The sequence below is a fragment of the Mustela lutreola genome, chromosome 14 (genome assembly GCF_030435805.1).
Source record: "Mustela lutreola isolate mMusLut2 chromosome 14, mMusLut2.pri, whole genome shotgun sequence".
Taxonomy (NCBI): Eukaryota; Metazoa; Chordata; class Mammalia; order Carnivora; family Mustelidae; genus Mustela; species Mustela lutreola.
This window is the reverse complement of record NC_081303.1, coordinates 2,132,134-2,147,799: the sequence shown is the minus strand read 5'-3', so window position 1 is coordinate 2,147,799 and position 15,666 is coordinate 2,132,134. Positions and strand designations below refer to the sequence as shown.

At 40.0% G+C, this 15,666-nt stretch overlaps 1 protein-coding gene across 5 annotated transcripts in view; it reads right to left on the bottom strand.

The window, feature by feature from the left end:
• FIRRM (FIGNL1 interacting regulator of recombination and mitosis) overlaps positions 1-15,666 on the bottom strand; it is a 54,961-nt gene that overhangs the window by 10,229 nt on the left and 29,066 nt on the right. For all 5 annotated transcript variants that reach the window (XR_009347485.1, XR_009347484.1, XR_009347486.1 and 2 more), the window contains 10 exons: positions 13,911-14,059; positions 13,537-13,666; positions 12,270-12,456; positions 11,519-11,601; positions 11,114-11,165; positions 9,760-9,849; positions 5,276-5,461; positions 3,183-3,305; positions 1,832-1,927; positions 127-240 (listed from right to left, as the gene is read on the bottom strand). Coding sequence is in view for 2 of the 5 variants with exons in the window: in XM_059146316.1 (XP_059002299.1) it covers positions 127-240; positions 1,832-1,927; positions 3,183-3,305; positions 5,276-5,461; positions 9,760-9,849; positions 11,114-11,165; positions 11,519-11,601; positions 12,270-12,456; positions 13,537-13,666; positions 13,911-14,059 (1,210 nt within the window). In the remaining 3 variants the exon portion in view is untranslated. The remainder of the gene's footprint in view (positions 1-126; positions 241-1,831; positions 1,928-3,182; positions 3,306-5,275; positions 5,462-9,759; positions 9,850-11,113; positions 11,166-11,518; positions 11,602-12,269; positions 12,457-13,536; positions 13,667-13,910; positions 14,060-15,666) is intronic.

Below are 15,666 nucleotides of genomic sequence, written 5' to 3'. Positions count from 1 at the left end.
AAAACACATTTTCCCCCGACTTTCATTGTCAACGATCCACAGAATTCCAGAAATTAAAAGTCGGGAAATTTTAGTAATTCTTACAAGGATCTTGTTAACACAGAACAAAAGAATTAAGAGTATTACCTGGAAAGCTTGAGGTATGAAAAACTTTCCTAGAGAAGATACAAAATCAAGCACTGCCAAACGAACGTGGTCAGGAGGCTCTAATTTAAGCAGTGAAGTCTGCAAAGTTACTACCTAAAGTGGTAAAGACCAAAGAACAGTTATAAATGAAAGTAAATATTTTGTAGAGACATAAGAAGATTCTGATGGGAATGTGGGGAGGGGAAATCCAAGAGTCGAACACTATGAAGCCTAAACATATGTGGAATTTGAATAAAATGATCAAATGACGCACTTAAACAGTGTTCCGCCTACCAACTGCTGTAAAGAAAAAAAAAAGTGTTCCTGAGAAACTATATACCAGTGCTCTTCTTTCAAATCCTTAAAAATTGTTTTGTATTTTAAATTCTACTGAGGGAGGTTCGCTATTTAAAGCAGGGATTGGCAAACTTTCTATGAAGGGCCAGTTAGTCAATTTTTTAGGTTTTATGGGTAATATGTTCCTTGCTGCATACTGTTTTTTTTATTTTTTAATTTTTATTTCACAGACCTTTGAAAATGTAAAAATCCTCCTTAGCTCTTGTCCTGTAAACAAGAGGGCAGAATCTAGCTAGGAAGCCAGAGTTCGCCAACTCCTGACTCAAAGGAACACAGAAAGTCGTCCATAAAAGAAGCAATGCCTAAGCAAACAATTTAGTTATGCTGAAATTTTAGAGCTTTAGTTATTTGGGTTTTTTAAAAGTAGGCACAATTCTATCAAAGTTATCCATATTTAATTTCTCAAAGAAGATTACTAGAGCTGTCAGAATCCAGTTTGAATCCATTATTTTACTGCATTCTCATTCTCTATAATTCAGTAATTCATGTTATACATACAGTAATTTAAAAATATACCTAACCAGTATTTGTAATGCTAAGTTTTTAATGTACACAACCACTAACAAAGCTACTAAAACAAACCATTAATAGTTTCACTTTCCAGCATACAGGTCCTATGACAGGGTGTTATTTCTTCCATCATCTTCCTAAGTAGGAATTAGTTTTACCTCATAACTTGATTTCTAAACATGCCTGTAAGCTTCGGCCAGCTCTTGATTTGGGGGATCAGTTCTGCCCGGTATGGACTAATTCCTCTAACTTCAGAAAAGTGCCTTTTCCTCTATCAGCTTAAAACCTCCAAAAGCAGGTCAGACCATCATCCAAAGCATCCCCTGACAGTGACCTCTGTTCTGCCTGTCCCAGCCATGTAAGCTGGGGGCCAGACAGAAAACTCAGTGGTCCTCTTAACATCAAAAGCATGCTGTTTCTTCAAAGAGACAATGAGGATTACCCTGAAGTCCACATCGGTTCTATTCCATACTCCCACAGCTGCTGGAATGCCTGTTTTGAATGTGGGGTTCACACATGATCCATGACTCCTAACCTCAGGGATGTTCTGGAGCAGTTAAAAAAAAGTTTTGACTATTCGCTCTCAGGAGACAAGGAAGAACAGATTTAGGCTGAATCAACAGCGCCATGTACGAACCACACTCCACAGCAGGAGTGAAAGCAATGAGGACACCTCCCTGAGACCAGCAGGTCCGTGACACTGAAGTTCAGTTCAACAGAAGGAAATCAGCAAACTGAGGAAGAAATCATTAAAAAAGACTGTATGTAGAAAGCTATTTTAAGTCTTGTTTTTCCAGTAATTTCCTCAGCAAAGTATCAACTAGCTTACTGTTCTTACCTGACTTATCAGATGAGGATCTAGAGTGTGAACGAAAAATCCCAATAGTGGAAGTAAAAGACTAAGCGTCTGCTGAACATGCGGCTGACCTGTTACCTTAAATAAGGAACACAAAATAGTTTTGATGAGAATTTTCAATTACACGAAAACAGCAACCTCTTAGGAAGCATTTAATATATCCCAGGCAACCTGGTATGTGCTTTATACTACCTCACATACACCTCAGAACTTAGTGAAGTAGAACTTTACTCACTTTACTAATAATTAAGAAAAAGGGGGAAAGAGGTTAAATAATTTGCTCAAGATCACATGACAGGTGGGGCGTCTGGGTGGCTCAGTGGGTTAAAGCCTCTGCCTTCGGCCCGGGTCATGATCCCAGAGTCCTGGGATGGAGCCCCGCGTCGGGCTCTCTGCTCAGCGGGGAACCTGCTTCCTCCTCTCTCTCTCTGCCTGCCTCTCCGCCTACTTGTGGTTCTGCCTGTCAAATAAATAAATAAAATCTTTAAAAAAAAAAAAAAAAGATCACATGACAGGAAATTTAATGCAGGTGGAGATCTAGTGACTTCTGTTTGCCGCTGAGAAACTTATGTATGCCTTAGTGTTCTTAAAATTCCATTTCTCTTCCCTATAACTATTGTTTCTATCGTAGTAGTATAAGCTACATCACCCACAGAGAATCCTCAGGGAGTACTCACTGAATGATTTGTGGGCACTGCAGAAGGGAAACTGAATTCTACATAAACTTGAATGATAAAACATTATCCGCAAAACCATTTCTGTGGTTTCCCAAAAGTGTGAATGTTGCCTTCAGCTTCCAGTGGCTGGCACTATTTAGTCAAAGGAAACAAATATCCTATTTACATTGTTTAACTAAATGTCATTTGTAAACTACAATAATCTGTGGGACACGCAGCATCCAAACTCTAGCCAGGGAAGAGGAACACGAACCAGCCGGAGCCACTCCCTTGCCCATGCCACCTTTAAGCCGAGTCCCTCTCCACTGCCCAAAGGATCGTATGGAAGACCATGGAATCATAGAAACAGGCCACACTAGCCCAAAAGAGGAGAGAAACAATGGGAGAAGAAGTTTGCTTTTTTAAGTAGGGTCCAAATGGTCATGAAAATAGCTGAACGGTCACTGTCACTCTACTAGGTTCTGGTTTTACGAATGTCATTCCGTCACACTCAGAACTGGCTGGAGAGGACACATAGGTATTTTAAGTTCTAGGCACAAGTTCTACCAAGCCCCTAAAGAAATTACATACATTTTACTCTACAGGGAATTTCGGGACCATGCTCTTTCTCAGTATTTTATTTGTTCTTCAGGGAAATAATCAGTTGCTTTCCTTACCAGGTTAGTGTTTAAAAAAGCCCAGAGCTGACTCCCAGTTTCCATAATCGCAGTTTGCTGTGGAACATCCAGAGCTTCATGGGCGGAATTACACACAGCAAGCAATGCAGACAGCAGCGTGTTCTAAAGGGGGAGAAACGGAGGAGTCCAAGGTCAGACCCCAGTCTAAAGGAGCGGAGGCCGCGGACGTTATGAGTTACTATAACCCTCCTAAACGCCCACGTCGAATTTATATTCTGAGACCCAAAGCCATCTTTTCAGCTACTTCTTAATACAAAATTTTATTAGAGCTGATTTTCCTCATAATACCCAGAAACATTTGCTTCATTTTCTAAATATTTTCTCCTTTTAGGTTAAAATTTAGTATTAAAATGGAAACAGCATTGTATTTTAATAAATAGGCTCGATCAAACGGTGAGTAGCTCAAGTTAATTTGTAAAGTTCATCAACTAAAAATTCTATTGTTTTTCACATTATGCAGCTAGCAATTTTTTAACATTACTAGATTTTTATTGTTGCTCTTGTTTTATGTCTTTAAAATTCCTCAGCAACACTGCATTTAATAAGCAAATATATAACTTGAGAAGTACACTTATCTAGATTTAAAACAAAACCACGTTTTCTAGATTCACTCCCCTTCACACATCGAATCTTTCTCTGACCGGCCAGGAGTGGGGGTGTTGGGGGACGGTGGGAGTAAAGTGAAGGCCGTGTGGACATGGAATGATCAGGAACAACGCCTTTAGTCTGTCATACTGCAGCAACACTTAAGTTTTAGTGATGCCCGTACAGCTTTTTATTTAAAATTTAAAGTTTTAGTGAGGGCAAAGATATATTCAATTTTAGAAATAGGTACATTACTTTCCCTAATACAAAATATTTTTTATCTTCAACTACAAAAAATCAGTATACAGTAAATGTAAAACCAGAACAATTTAACCTACTTTTAACTAGCTGTTTAACAGTTTTCTCAAAATAAGTGCACATAAAAACTTGTATTCCCTTTGCGTGTATGTTTTAAATTATCTTGATAATTATCATCAGATGCCATTATATTACAGGATCAGAACATTTACACTCAGTGTGGAGATAAAAGCCTTTAGAAAGCCCTGACCACCTCATTTAAAACTGCAAATAGACCCCTAACTCCTTGAATGCCCCGCCCCGCCCCTGTTTTTCTCCACTTACCGCAAGCTGATACAACATACTTCTACACGTATTGATTACTTATTTTACCGTCCACAGCTGAGTGACAATGCGAGCTCATGAGAACAAAAATTTTTCTTTTGTTCCCTGATGGCTGGAACAGCGGCTGGCACACAAAAGCACTCAAAATATGTTCGTTGGATGAACGAATGAACAAAGGAGGAAATGAAACTAAACTGGAAAATTCAACCACATGTACTATAGTCAATTTTTTCAGTAAACTTTAAAAAACCATGTTATTTTTTACTTCTCACAGATGAATTTCTTTTATATGTCATTATGTTAAGAACGAGTATTCTAAATGAAAAGTTCCATAAAGGCTCAGAACAGAGGTGTATAAAACGGGAATTGTGCTTTATCAAATAGAAGAATCATGTCTGGGGCACCTGGGTGGTTCAGTCGGTTAAGCATCTACCTTCAGCTCAGGTCGTGATCCCAGGGTCCCGGGACTGAGCCCCACATCGGGCCCCTTGCTCAGTAGGGAGCCTGCTTCTCCCCGGACTGCCCTTTCCCCGCTTGTGCTTACTCTCTCCTTCTCTGTGGCAGATAAATAAAATCCTAGCAAAAAAAAAAGTCTGCCTGATCTAATGATGTGTCAGCAAAAATACTATAAATACTTCATAACAGGTTTCATCTTGGTCCAGTGTTTCTTAAACTAGTCTCCCTGCCCCCCAATATAATTTACATCAGTCAAGATAATAAGTTTCTCTTGGACCCCTTTAAAACAGAAATCTGAAAATCCTGCTAGTTTCCAACCTGAGGGCAGAGACCGTATCTTATTAAAAGCCCATCACCAGTACCTTGTACTAGTACTAGTACTGGTACCTTGAGCAGTGCTCAGTAAATAGCTGCTAAATTAATCAAATCCATTAAAATTCTTGTTTTACCAAAGATTCAAGTTCTCCCCAAGTCCGACGGCTGCTGAGCCATTCCCGACACCGTGTAATCCCAACTCTGGTGACGTCACATACAGCTCCTTTCCTGAGCTCAGCGGGTAATGCCTGGAGGGAAATACACTGCCAGAGAGGCAGATTTTCTGCTGCTTTGGGGGAAAATTTCTGGACAAACTCCACCTGAAACAAATTGAAGTGTAACATAAGACAATCTGATGACTGGATGCACAAAAAGCTAAATATTCGCTTCCATGTTTTGTATTTTTAAGAAGTTTTTAACTGAGTAATAATATCACAAATACCAGACCATGGTAACTAGAGGAACACATACCATCATTTTTGCTGTTGTTGCATTTGTTTGCAAAATGAAAAACACAGTTTAAATGGAACGTGATATGAAGACACTGAGAAATGTTAAAAATAATGCATTTCATTATTAGTCAACCAGCTATTTTTATGCTATTATCTTCCTAAGAACTTTTGTGCTTGTGACCTTGTTCAGCTGAGTCCAAAGTTAATTTTCCAAAATAGGCCAAAAGGCTGATCTGGTAACCCTGGTGGCTGTTATCTCAGCTGACTAGAACACAGGACCTAAAGAAAGAAGCAAAGTCATAGGTTTGCTTTTCCACTGGGCTAGCTGGCTCTGCTCTCAGACAACACACAAAATTGGTTTCACAAATCAGCCCAGAGCAGTGTGGCTGGCAAATCTATTCTACCACTGAAATAATTCAAAGCCTTTGCCAAGTTAACAGAAAAATAGCACTGTTTTGTTAAAATGAGGCATCAGCAGACAAACAAAAAACAGAACACAAAAGTTTAAAAAAAACACCAAAAACAGTTTAAATGTTAGTTTCCAGTAGAAAAACAGCAAAAATACTATTGCACTTAATTTCTGAATTAAGTATAATCTAGGAAGTATATTAAAATGTAATTTTTAGGTAGAAGAATTTATAGTATCCCAAATCTGCTTGATAAGTGACAAATTCTTAAAGAAAAACCCACTATATTAAATTTGACAAAGAAATCTTCCTATGTTTTATATACCATATTTATATTTGAATTTTGTTAGCCGAAAATATTTAGCTATCAAAACCAAGGGGAAATTGTGTGGCTATCTGTTAGAGCTGTTAGAGCCAGAAAAATGGACCCTAGAGGAGCTACGTGTCTATTGTAACACGCTGCTTTATTCATGAAACGAAACTGCTTCATCAAAGCCAAGAGAACTGCGCCAACTGATAAACATCAGTTGAACATGACCTTTCTTTATAATAAAATCCAATGAAAGTGAATGAACTAGTTCCTTCCCCAAAATAGAAATTATAAATAATGGTGCCCTGGACAACAGAGGATAGGCACTGACAAACTTTGTTACGTAGAAAGAGGGATCCGTTTACTATTCTGAGTTTGAAAACCCTGGTCTCAACACAGTTTTCAGAATTTAAAGCCACCAGTGTCAACAGGGGTCCACAGCAAGTGAAGTGTAAGTGAGTAATCCGCAGAGAATTAGAACTTCTCTCCTTTAAAGTGAGAAGAGAGAAAGAATACAAGAGTGGGCTTAAAATGCAAATAATTATTGTACTTTTTACTTTCCATAAAAACAGTAGCACAACTAATAGTGTACTTAAACCAGGTATAGTAAATCCTTTCCTCTTAGGTAACCCTGTACTTTTGCTTGTTTCTATAAACAGAAATACTACCAATAGTTACACACTCAAGAAATAACAGGATATCTAGTAACTTCTCTCCATATTGAAAAAGAAACACATTCTAATCTCCCTATTTATACTGGCATTTCCCCCAATTACCACACGCACTTTTTTGTAAATTAAAACATCACTATGCTGGGATTCACTGTTTTCATATATGTAAATGCTACATCACTGATACAAAAATCTGGGGTTTTATTTCACTTTTTAAAAAGATACCATCTTGTGTGCAAAGGAATAATTATTTCCAGCTCCGTTACTTCCTTTCCTTTGCCGCAGGCCTTGCTCTCTCCCCACACTCCTGCCCCAGCAGCCTCTCCACCTTCCCCAACCTACGGCCTGCATCGAAAATGCCTCCATCTCCAACAGCTTCCCCTGGTCCTACCTATCCCCAGCCTGCAGCTCCCCAGAAACGATCTTCTAAGCTATGCACACCCAACACAACCTGATCTGGGCCCGTCCGGGGGCTCATTACGTACCACCACCGTTCACTATGAGCACGTTCATAAATTTATAACTTCTACTAGAATACATGTTTTTTCTGGGATCATGATCTAGTACAGTGGTTTCCAAGTTTTTTATTTTAAACACAAATCTCTATTAAAAATGAAAGAGCAAGCTTTATGCATGTAAAGAAAGAAAGCAGATTTCATGTGGTTCAAAGGAGTAAGGAGGCAGAGCCAACAACCCACACACAGAGGAGGCCCCAAAGCAATGGCAGGAAAAGGACCTGAAGGCGACACTGGGGCAGTGGGAAGTGCAGCTTCCGGAGTGAGAGAGGTCTGGCTTGGATCCCACCTCGCCCATCATCACGGGGAGTCTGCAGACATTTTTACTGCCCTAAGCTGCTGTTTCTTCATCTGTAGATGATCATCATCCACATACCCTACAGGCTGACACAGGAAGTCCAAGAACCGAAGTGCCTAGAACACAGCCCAGTTCTGACTGTTGTCTGTTCGCCTCCCTTCAGGGAGCCGGGGAAAGAGCAGAGCCCGGCAGAAGAACGAACGCTTGTGCGGTGCTCCCTTCAAGCAGCTTGTGTTCCAGGCCTCCCCACATCTCCGCCCTGCCGCCTAGGGAAGGTTAGTCTCTCAGGTTTAGGATAAACCAACACCCAAGGACTCTCAGACAAGAATTCAAATTTAGGTATGTCCATTTAAATTTTAACACTGTAACTAGACCAGGAAATCAGTATTTGATAACTGAAGGAAAAAATTAAATGTGACCCCTCAAAGATCTGTAACACACATAACCTGATAGCCTCAATTACCTGGAAAAACTTCGAACTGAGGAGTATCTAAGAGATCTCTAAACAGAAACTGGAGTTTATATCAAAGTTCCTAGATCTCACTTAGAGGTCATTCATTCTGAGTTGTATTATTCTAAACGTTAAAATTCACAACAACCCTGGGAAAAGAATACTTTTATTCTCATTTAACAAATAAGAAAACGGAGGTCCAAAGACACCTTCCCTCTCAACCCTCCTCCTTTAGGAAGGGCCTCTAAGTTAACAGGCCCTCTGTGAGCGACAGCACACCAGGAACCAGGCGCAAGAGTTTGAGAAGAGAATAAAAGGTATTAAAATTCGAAGGGATACGCAGCAGACAACTCTTTGGGAGTTTGGGAGGGGAGCACATTAACGCTTACATATTTTCCGGGGGGCCAGTAGGTGGGTCTAGTGTGCTTTCAAGCCTCAGAACAACCTGCAAGGAAGGCGCTGGGAGGCCGGCATGGCTTCTCTGGAGCCCGACCAGCCTCTCTCGGGCAGAAAGGCCGACGCGGACCTGAGGCAAATTCTCTATTCACAAGTAACTCCCGGGGCACCTGGGTGGCTCAGTTCCTCAACCAACTCTCGATTTCAGCTCGGGACAGATCGCAGGGTTGCGAGATTAAGCCCCATGTCGGGCTCTGTGCTGGGCGTGGCGCCTGCCTGAGATTCTTTCTCACCCTCTGCACACTTGCTCTCAAATAAATAAAGAAAGAAAACTAACAGCAAGCACTCCCAGTATTTACTGAGCATCCTTCTAAGCATGGCACTATGCTACATATTTTGTATATATGACCTCTAAGTCCTAACAAAAGTTTTCAAATTGTTAACACCTGTCACTCTGTAGGCAGGGAACCAAGTTAGGAAACTTCCCTGAGGTCACAGTAAGGTGACCAAGGTCACAGTAAGACCAGATTCAAACCACAGGATTCAAACCCCCTTCACTAACCTAGTGGTTCTCAAGCTTGTGTCCACGTCAGAATCATACAGGAATTTAACAACAATCATACCACGACTGACGGCCAGCATCATCCAGTTTTAGCAAGAATCCTGCTGAGTCAATCTGGAAAACACCCCCCAGCCTCGGTGTGTGTCCAGCAAGAATCTGACCTGCCAGTTTAGCAAGAACTACCTCCGTAGCCCTGACATTTTTCCTCTTAGTAATCTGCACTCATCGACCTACACGTTGCTCCTTCACTGTAGTCCCTAATAGGCTACGCTATATTCAGGCTTGAGCCCAGTTTTACACTGAGGCCTCTTTCCCCTACATCAAGAATCCCAGGGCAAAACCCACTTTTATCACTGTACGGCTCTGGTTTTTCTTTAACATCTAAATCTAAACACATCTAAAAGCAATAAGCAAAGCAATCAATAGGTCAAAAGCTGATGCTCCGGTCATATCAACATTTAAATGTGGAATAAATGGGGCAGCGGGAAGCCTTCAAAGAGTCTGAATCCTTTTCTCAGCAGATGCTCAAGGACAATGACTAAGATGCGGTCCTTGCCTGCTGGGGTGGGGCCATGAAGAAGAAGAGTCGCCTCAACAGTATGGACAGGTTGGTGAGCTGGTAGCATTCTCCAGGGCAGGACTTTATCTGGGAAAAGACAGAAGAGGAGAGACTGAATTAAAATCATGGCTTTTACAAGCTTTTATATGCTAAAATAAATAGCACTTAGTGAACAGTTTCTGAGACAGAAGATTATAAGTTATTTAGATTTTTAATTTAGAGCTTTTCTTTGTTTTTCTTCCATTAACCTAGATTACTTTTATAATGAGAAAGGAATTTTGACATTGTATTTAAAAACAACCCTCAGGAATTTTTATTTCAGATTACCATTTGGATGATAACTTGATATGTTAATCTTCTTACTCAAAGACAACTCATGGAATTTTTTTTTAAGATCTAAGCACAGTAGTGCAGAAGTGAATATAACTCTAGATATTAGCTCCATTAAAAGATTTTATAAGCTCAATATTGTAGAGATCGATTCCTATCATAATACACTAGGAGAGCTTTTACTTAATTAAACAAATGTATTTTATTTGAAGAAGATAATCTAACATAAAAATTACTTGGATCGGTCTTGTACAAGACATGTTAAGGGCTTAGAAGTGGGGACATTGTCCAGACGATTAGCCATGGAGACATATGCTCCAGCTGTGAGGTTATTACACACGTCCCTGGATTTAGTCTACAACATCTTTAAACGACAAACTAAGAAATGTATGACATAATAGCTACTAAGAAACGAAAGATGAGATCTGGGCCAGGGACAAAAAAAACAAAAACATGTCCATATCATATGGAATATATCAAGCATCTCAGAATTTAAAAGCAAAGGTCAACATTGAAAAAATTAAAATAAATCATCACTAAATCATTTTCTCTTTGTAGCTATTTACAAAGCATGACTTCTTTCCCCAAAGGCATCAATCACTGTCACATTTAGTCCCTCTCAAATCATCCTGAGAGACAACAAAATTAAGAGGCAGCTTGTCTAAGTCACTTTAAGGAAAAAAAAAAAACAGTAATCCACATTACATTACAAACTAACTCTTTTCTTATTTTCCACTTTGTGTTCAATTTAAAATTTACTCTTCATTAACCTAGTATCTCTTTTCCAAAACAATTAAGAGAACTCTGTAAGATTTTGACAGTATGAAACAATTTCCCTAGTTTGACAGTTTCTGGCACATCTTTCTCAACAGCATCAACATTAAGGGACAGGAAAGAAACTGTCAAAAAAATTTAGCTATCATACTATCCGTCCTTTTGATAGTCACATTCTTCAAGATTATCATATCCCTAAATGAACTGCCTATAAAGGGATTATTTTAGACCTTGTAATTCTACTCACCAGCTGAGCCACTATGGTGACATGGTGCGCACAGAGTTCAGCAGTCCCGTATCTGTGATACAAGAGAAGATTATCTTTCCAAAATAATTTTTACAAGTATTCAGAAAACCAAGGAGATGAACTTCCAAAAAGCAAATAAATATTCTAAGCTGCAATTTCTCCATGGCCAAGGAACACCACAATAGACAAAACCACCTAAGCAACAGTTACTTATTGACTTCAACCATAGAAGGAAAGAGGGAGCCTGGTTCGTGATTTAATACTATGATACGAAATCAAACCATTTTGAGGAGCTACTAAGGGATTATCGAGACAAAATTTTTCTATAAACTTCCAAGTATAAAACATCATTTACTGTCAATTACTACTATAAATCAATCCAAAAACCAAAAAAGCACATTGTACCGGGAAAGGAAGCACCACACATCCATAGCTAACAGAGACGTGATCATATTAGCACTGAGCACAGCATTCAACAGAGCAACATCCTAATGAAAAACAAAGTTCATGATACATTATTACAATACATTTCTCAAAACAATAAAACACCATCACAATCCAAGTAACAAAAGAACCTCGGTGAGAAGGCTCAACTTTCTAGTATCTGAAAGAATCCATAACACCATTCCTTCTGCATTTAATGAGCACCTGCTATATAGTAAGCATTGGGTTATGAAGAGTCAAAAGTGATTTTAAATGTGATACTCAGTCATTAGGATCCAAAAAATCTTAACCACTGTAAAAGATCTCAAATGATATTGATCCTTATGTAAATTTTAAGAATTCTTTCCCTACAATTTTATCAACTTATTTTCTACTTTAATCCCATTAAAGAAAATCAACATTATGCCTAAGATCTATAGGAGATAGACATGAAACTGAATCAGGTAAAATCTCAACACTTTTCACTCTTTCTAGATCTTGCCACCCAAAATGCTTTCTCAAATGTTTCAGCTAGCCATTGTATCTGAGGACTACAGGACTCTAGGATTACCATTTCCTAAGACATAACTGAATCAAAGGGTAAAAGGTACAAATTGAGAGAACATTCGAAAAGAATACACATTAACTACTCCTTTCCTCCGTATGGAAACCAGACATTTCGGTGAAAAGCAGAGGGACGGCCTGAGCGCGGCCCGGCAGGTGACGAACTCACCAGTTCGGGGAACAAGGAGGGAGGAAAGGAAGTGATAAATGCACAGAGATGAACACAAACGTGCTGGTACAGGGTGACGGCGACTTCCACTTGCCCTTTACTCTGTACTCCTCGCAGATGAACAGGCAGAGAGAGCTCACCGGCACACTGCTCAAAACTGCAGAAAACAGCTCTGAACAGAGATACCCTGCAGGGAAACGGAGAACACTGCACCCAACACTCCTCACATTTAACATTTAGCAGGTACGATAATAATATGGCATATGGAGGGGTATTTTCCCAAAGCAAAATGTCTCAAGAAGTATGGATCAATGACAGTTTCCAGTATGTGTGAACGTATAACCATAAAAATAAAAATATAGTCACTGTTAGAGAAATTCTTTAAAGGAGAAAAATTTTTTCCTGTATTTTTGCTTTTTATCATTTACCAAATGTTTATCATAGTACTGAACTACACAAAGACAAAATTCATCAAGGAACCTGAAATTTAAATAGATATTAGCTATCATATAGAAAAGAGGTGTAAGTCAGACAGAGGGGCCACTTTAAGATTAAAATAGTTTTACGAAATCTTCATAGAGGATTTAAACAACAAATCAGAAACAGGCAGAAATAAAGAGGCGAAGACGACAAAGCACGAGGAGAGACGGGTGTGAACAGCAGTGTGCCCAGAGCGCGGCATGTGCAGAGAACGAGTGTGCCAGTGACAGGACGCGGAGCGATGCTGGACTGCAGCGGCAGACGGACAGATGTGGAGGCAGAGCTGGACCGGACGGCATCGGGCTCGCGTGTCTGTGCAGGGAGGGGCGGGAGCTCACAGCCGAGCTCCACGAGGCGACTTGCTACCGCACACAGGGGCACAAGGAAAGGGTGAACGCCAGGGCCCAGCAGTCACGCGTACAGCGAGTTGCTACAGCCTGGCAGCGGCGAGGGAGATGAATACGAGGAGTGATACTTCCCGGGAGAGAACTTGCGGAATCCAACACTGTGTTTATCAGAGCTCATCTTGGAATGTTAGCAAATACATCTACCCTATTACACTCAACATTTATAACACTAAGTCTACACAAAAGCTTCTAAAACACTAAACAAAACGGATATATTTTTAGCATCTTATAGATTTATATGTTTATATTTATAAAGTAGCAATATATGAGGCCTACACAGGAATTACTAACTAGAATATCTGATGTAACCAGAAACTTCAATGTCAAGATCAGTCCAAAGGACTGTAAGGCGACCGGATGTAAACCGCCGCGTCTGCTACCTGGCCGCAGCGTCCGAGAGCTGGCTCTCTGTGCACCACAGCGCCTGCACGTGGTCGGGCTGGGCCGGCAGCTTATCCATGATGACAACCAGCAGGAGACACTGTGGGAGCTGTAGGTCACATGGCAGCTCTTGCAGGTAACAAAAACATACTCAGTAAGTCACAACAAATTGGTAAAAATATGCTCTACATATTTTCAACAGAAATCTGACTGTGATGCGTAAAGAAGTCAGAGGCGTAACTGCTTTTTGGAATTTCATTTAAAGAAAAGCAGAAGAAATTTTAAAAAGAATGATTACGTAAGGGAAATAACCTTGTCTCTAACAAGTTGTAATTATTAGATGATTTAAAATCAAAACAGTCTTGAAGCTTACCTAATTTACTGTCTAAAACCACTTGCATGAAAGGTTGGAATGTGAGAAGCTGACTGATGAGTGGGTCCAGTGTAACTAGGAAAGTGCCTGCTATTTCCTCCTGCTGTGCTTTAGAGATCCTGGCAGCGTATAGGCTTGGAGGAAATTTGCTGGAAAGGGGAGGGAAAAAATACGTCCATTAACAGGTATCTTCTAATTTAGGTAGACATAAGTACTCTAAACTGACCTTCTTCCAGCACTGAAAATATATAAAGAATACACACAGCATGTATTTTATAAAACAAAATTCAAAGTACTAAATTGATACCACAATTATATAAAGACCCCCAAACTAAATACATGACTATAATTCCACAAAATTAGAAGTTTATAATTTTAGACAAATCTTTGGTATTGTTTTGATGCATTTTAACACCATTTTGACAGCAGTGTCCTTACAAAAGGACCGTGAAGGGGCGCCTGGGTGGTTCAGTTGGTTAAGTGTCTGACTCTCGATTTGGGCTGAAGGTCATGATCTCATGGTCCTGCAATCAAGCCCTGTGTTGGGCTCCACATTCAGCAGAGGGTCCGCCAGAGATTTTTTTCTCTCTCCCTCTCCCTCTGCCCCTCTACCTGCTTTCTCTCGCTCTACAATAAAAATGAATACATCTTTAAAAAAAATAAAAAAAGACTATGTACCTATGACTACCAAGTAACCAATAAAAATACTATATATAGAAAGATATTTCTAATAAATTCTGGCTCAGTCGCTTCTGTTAAAAGTTGTTTTAAAATAAAGCAGGATGCTCCATTTGCTATGAATTAATGCTCACAAACATTGCTTGTAATGCTTTGCAAGGATTAAACTGTTTACTAGTCCTGGAGGAAGATGAAACTTTAGTCAAACCTATGTGAAGTAAAATAAAAACCTGTATTTTGATGTATTTGTTACTTTTTGCCATTTTATTTTGAGGATTTTTAACTTGAGGATACCTGAGAAATTCCTCTCTAGTGCCATGCTCTGTTCCAGGAGCAGGAAACAAAGTAGTGCACAGAATGCACAAGGTCACTGCCTTTATGAAGTTCACATGCTAATGAAGGGGGGCAGTTAGCAAATAAATAAGCAAGTAAGTCCATAATATGACAGATGTTAGTAAGTGCCATGGAGAAAAAAGTTAAAGAAGGTTAATGTGGGGACGCCTGGGTGGCTCAGTTGGTTAAGCAGCTGCCTTGGGCTCAGGTCATGATCCCAGCGTCCTGGGATCAAGTCCCACATCAGGCTCCTTGCTCGGCGGGGAGCCTGCTTCTCCCTCTGCCTCTGCCTGCCATTCTGTCTGCCTGTGCTCACTCTCTCCCCCTCTCTCTCTCTGATAAATAAATAAAATCTTAAAAAAATAAATAAATAAATAAAGAAGGTTAATGTGGACAGAAAATCCCACTGAATTGTTTGTATACTAGATCATTGGTGGGTTTGTACAGAGAAGTTCCATGATCTCATTGATGTCTTCCCACTCACTCTGGGTACCAGATGGCCAACAGAATAGAGGAAGGCAAGGGGGAAGGCAGAGAGTGGGCAGGATCTCTGTGGAAGCCCAGGCAAGAACCCAGTAGTGGACAGCATCGGATGCGAGTTCTGGTGGTGAGTGGCCGCGCTGGGGTGCGCATACACAGCGAACACACAGTTAAAGGGTATGATACTGACGACAGGCTAATGGATGACGTGTGGATACGAGAACAAGGGAAAATGTCAGATATGACAGCAAGGTTTTTTAGGCCT